This window comes from Lolium perenne, chromosome 5, assembly GCF_019359855.2.
Source record: "Lolium perenne isolate Kyuss_39 chromosome 5, Kyuss_2.0, whole genome shotgun sequence".
Lineage (NCBI taxonomy): Eukaryota > Viridiplantae > Streptophyta > Magnoliopsida > Poales > Poaceae > Lolium > Lolium perenne.
The window spans coordinates 186,829,399-186,833,139 of record NC_067248.2 but is presented as its reverse complement, the minus strand read 5'-3'; the positions used below and the strand labels follow the sequence as shown (position 1 = coordinate 186,833,139).

The 3,741-nt window shown below is 47.7% G+C and overlaps 1 protein-coding gene across 1 annotated transcript; it reads left to right on the top strand.

The window, feature by feature from the left end:
- Positions 1 to 489: 489 nt before the first annotated feature.
- Positions 490 to 855, top strand: LOC127303896 (BTB/POZ and MATH domain-containing protein 3-like). The gene has a single exon (XM_051334611.2). It carries the CDS (start codon positions 490 to 492, stop codon positions 853 to 855), a length of 366 nt encoding a protein of 121 aa, XP_051190571.2.
- The last annotated feature ends 2,886 nt before the right edge of the window (positions 856 to 3,741 follow it).

Below are 3,741 nucleotides of genomic sequence, written 5' to 3'. Positions count from 1 at the left end.
TTTCCAACATGTTGGCTAATTAACCTATATTAACTGATTAGTTAGCTTATGCTGTACTTTAATTTCTTTAAATAACCTGCTGATGGATCCACGAAGGAAACGAAGCGGTGCATTGAAACACAGTAATCACGCACGCGCGCACGTAGTACGAGGAGAGATCCACGCGCGCGCCGATTGATTGAATAAAGCGTGGCAGGTGTACAACTCGATTGCGTAACCGTCACGGAGAATAGTCCCAAGTTTACGCCCTAGGCCAGGAGGACATGCTCTACAGCCTCTCACGCCCGCCCGCCCGCCCGCCCGCGATTGACTCGGTCGGTCGGTCCTTTCTTCTTCTTTCTTTTGTTTCGCTGTCCATTTCACGCGCGCAACTCAAGTCCGCCTCAACTCACGCGCGCGCCTGCTGCTGGGCCTGCGGTCTTCAGGGCCGAGCTCTTTGCAGCCATCAAGGAGGGCCGCAGCACCAATGATCCGGTCCGCATAGATGCCATGGAGCCGCAGGTGTTCAAGGCCTTGCTCTGTTTCGTGTACACTGACTCGTTGACGGAGATGAAGCAAGAAGAGGAAGCTACAATGTGCCAGCATCTGCTTGTCGCCGCGGACACATATGACATGGAGAGGCTCAAGCTCATCTGTGAGCACAAGCTGTGCAAGCACATCGATGTCGGCACCGTGGCCAACATCCTGGCGATAGCTGAAGCTCACCGCTGCCATGTGCTAAGGAGTGCGTGCTTCGCCTTTCTTGGCCGTAAGGCGAACCTGACGGCGGTCATGGACAGCGACGGCTTCGAGCATCTCAACGCAAGCTGCCCCTCTCTTGTCAAGGAGCTGCTCGCCATGCACTCGATGACTTAGTTCCGTGACGATGACGCCCATCATGCTGTCTACAATGGTAATTCATGCTTTCTACTTACTACTAGGTATTTGCCATCAGGTACTTGCCCTGTTTCAGCAAGTGGTATCCCCGGTTTCTAGACTTGGTCCTCTTGGCCTGTCGGTATATGATCACATCACTATGTCTATCCTAATTTCCCAAGGAGCTGCAACTTACTTTCAGTTTGTGTCCGTGTGTTACTTCATTCATCTGTGCAACCTTGCCGGTTAATCAGGAATGCTCTATGTTGTGTCTATTGTGACCCAATCTGTATTGGGTATTGCCTTTTTTTTCCCTTGTTTTCAAAAGCTTTCATGAGTAACTCAAGGCTGTTGTGCTGCGTCTGTTTCTTCAGGAAATGACAGAGTAGTTTTTATCTCTGGTTACATGTTAGTTTATCTCATATCTGCAAGACTGCAACTCTACATGTTAATCGGAGAAATGCATTGTTCCCAGTTACAGTCTTTTTGTTGTTACATTTTCCACTACGTCAAAACTCAAAATTTACACAAGTTAGAACTGAAGAAAATAGAGGGGCCGGGGTGTTATTGCCATGAATTCTTGAAGAGAATAGAGTGCAGATGATAAGGGGTGGTCCGATCTTCTCAGTAAGCGACGGGTGGTGATGAACATACGATGGTAGCAGCGGATGGAATCGATGATATGAGGTAGGTAAATTGTATGACGCCGACGAAGTCTCTCGATTGATTCCTGTCGCCAATGCAACAGCTCTCAACCCTGCAAGATATTCGCAACTCCACACACTTGCGCACGTAGCCGCCGACCACGAAGCGGTAGATTGCAATCTTCTAATCCCAATGGAACAGCAGATCACACAAATTTTCAGTAGCATAAAACTCCAGATCGAAACAAATTGGAGAGTTGGGATTCAATAGTTTTGCATAGCAAACAACTAAGAACTAGGGTTTATCTTAAACGTGGTTTAAAGCAACTTTGGGGGCGTCCTGTGCACTTATATAGAGGTTCAGGACGACCTCATGTCGAAAAAGTACGAAAATAACCGACCTAGAATAGATCTGGTCGAGACATACTCGGACTCTGCCGGGCTGGGGGCCGGTCGACCGGGTCTGGGACCGGCCGGTCCGGTTCAAACCAGGCCTGGCGCCGGGTGGAAACCGGGCGACACGTCCTGGCTTACTGGACATTGCCCGGTTGGCACAAGCAGAAATCCCGGTTTGGATCGGGCTGTTCTGGCGTAGAAGCCGGCCCACCGGGCCTGAGACCGGGTGGTCTGGCAGCACGGCCGGTTGGACCGAGCCTGGCGCCGGCCTCCTGAACTGAACTTCATCTCCTCATATCGCGCATGCCTCCCGCTCCTCCCTCGCGCGTCCATGGGATGTCTTCATGTCCAGCTCCATGTCCAGCTTCTTGTCCAGCTGCTTCTCTCCTCCTCGTGCGATGCTTGGTTCCTCCTCATACCTGATCATACATAAGTAATACGACTTAGGCAGTATAAAGTTCTCATCGATCAAAGTATCACTTAGGAACAAGTTCACCTGTTGTTTAAGTAGCTTCGCACGAGCTCTTGTCATTGGTCCAATCCTGACTTCATTGGACTTGAGCTTCACAGCAGCAGCGTCTTCATCTTGTAATGATGGAGGTAGTAGTGTGATAGGGATGTCCTCATCATCTCCCCCCCCCCCTTCAAAAGGCGTCGACCTCGATGCTCCAAGGCCTTCTCCATCATATGGTGTCAAATCAACAACATTGAAAGAATTACTGACACCAAACTCATCAATTGGAAGACCTATCGGAGTATGCATTATTATTGATCTTAGCAAACACTTTGTAAGGACCAGCACCACGAGGAAGCAACTTGGACTTCCGCAGCTTCGGGAACCTATCCTTTCGAAAATGTACCCAGACCACCATATCACCAGGCTTGAACAATATCTCCTTGCGCTTCTTGTTCATTCTTGCAGCATTGCTTTTGCCTTTCTTCTCTATCAACTCGTTAGTCTTCACATGAATCTTTCGCACAAAATCCAATGGAGTAATGGGTTTGAAACCATACACCACCTCAAAGGGACACAACTTGGTGGTAGAATGTACCGCTCTATTGTAAGCAAACTCTACATACGGCAAACAATCTTCCCACTCCTTCAGGTTCTTCTTGATCATGGATCTCAACAGTTGTGACAATATATGTTCTATTCACCACTTCAGTTTGACCATCAGTTTAGGGATGACAAGTAGTACTAAAAAGTATCTTCGTCCCCAGCTTTCTCCAAAGCGTCTTCCAGAAGTAGCTCATAAACTTCACGTCACGATCAGAAAAAATAGTCTTCCGGACTCCATGTAGACGTACAATCTCCCTGAAAAACAGGTTAGCAATATGCGACACATCGTCGCTCTTGTGGCAGGCAATAAAATGTGACATCTTAGAGAATCTATCCACTACCACAAATATAGAATCATGGCCTCTCTTAGTACGTGGCAAACCCAACACAAAATCCATACAATATCCTCCCATGGTGTAGTAGGTGCCGGTAAAGGAGTATACAAAACGTGAAGCTTCAGCTTGGACTTGGACTTGTTGCAAGTAATGCACCTCTTCACATACCTGTCCACATCCCGCCTCATCTTTGGCCAATAAAAGTGATCAGCTAGCATGAGTAGCGTCTTCTCACGCCCAAAGTGACCCATCAAACCTCCAGCATGAGATTCCTGCAATAAGAGCAAACGCACAGACGATTCTGGAACACATAATTTGTTAGAGCTAAACAAGAACCCATCATGTATGTGATATTTTTCCCATGCTTTACCAATAGCACACAAGCGATATGGTTTAGCAAAATCATGAACAATAGCATATAAATCACATAGTATCTCAAATCCAGGAATTT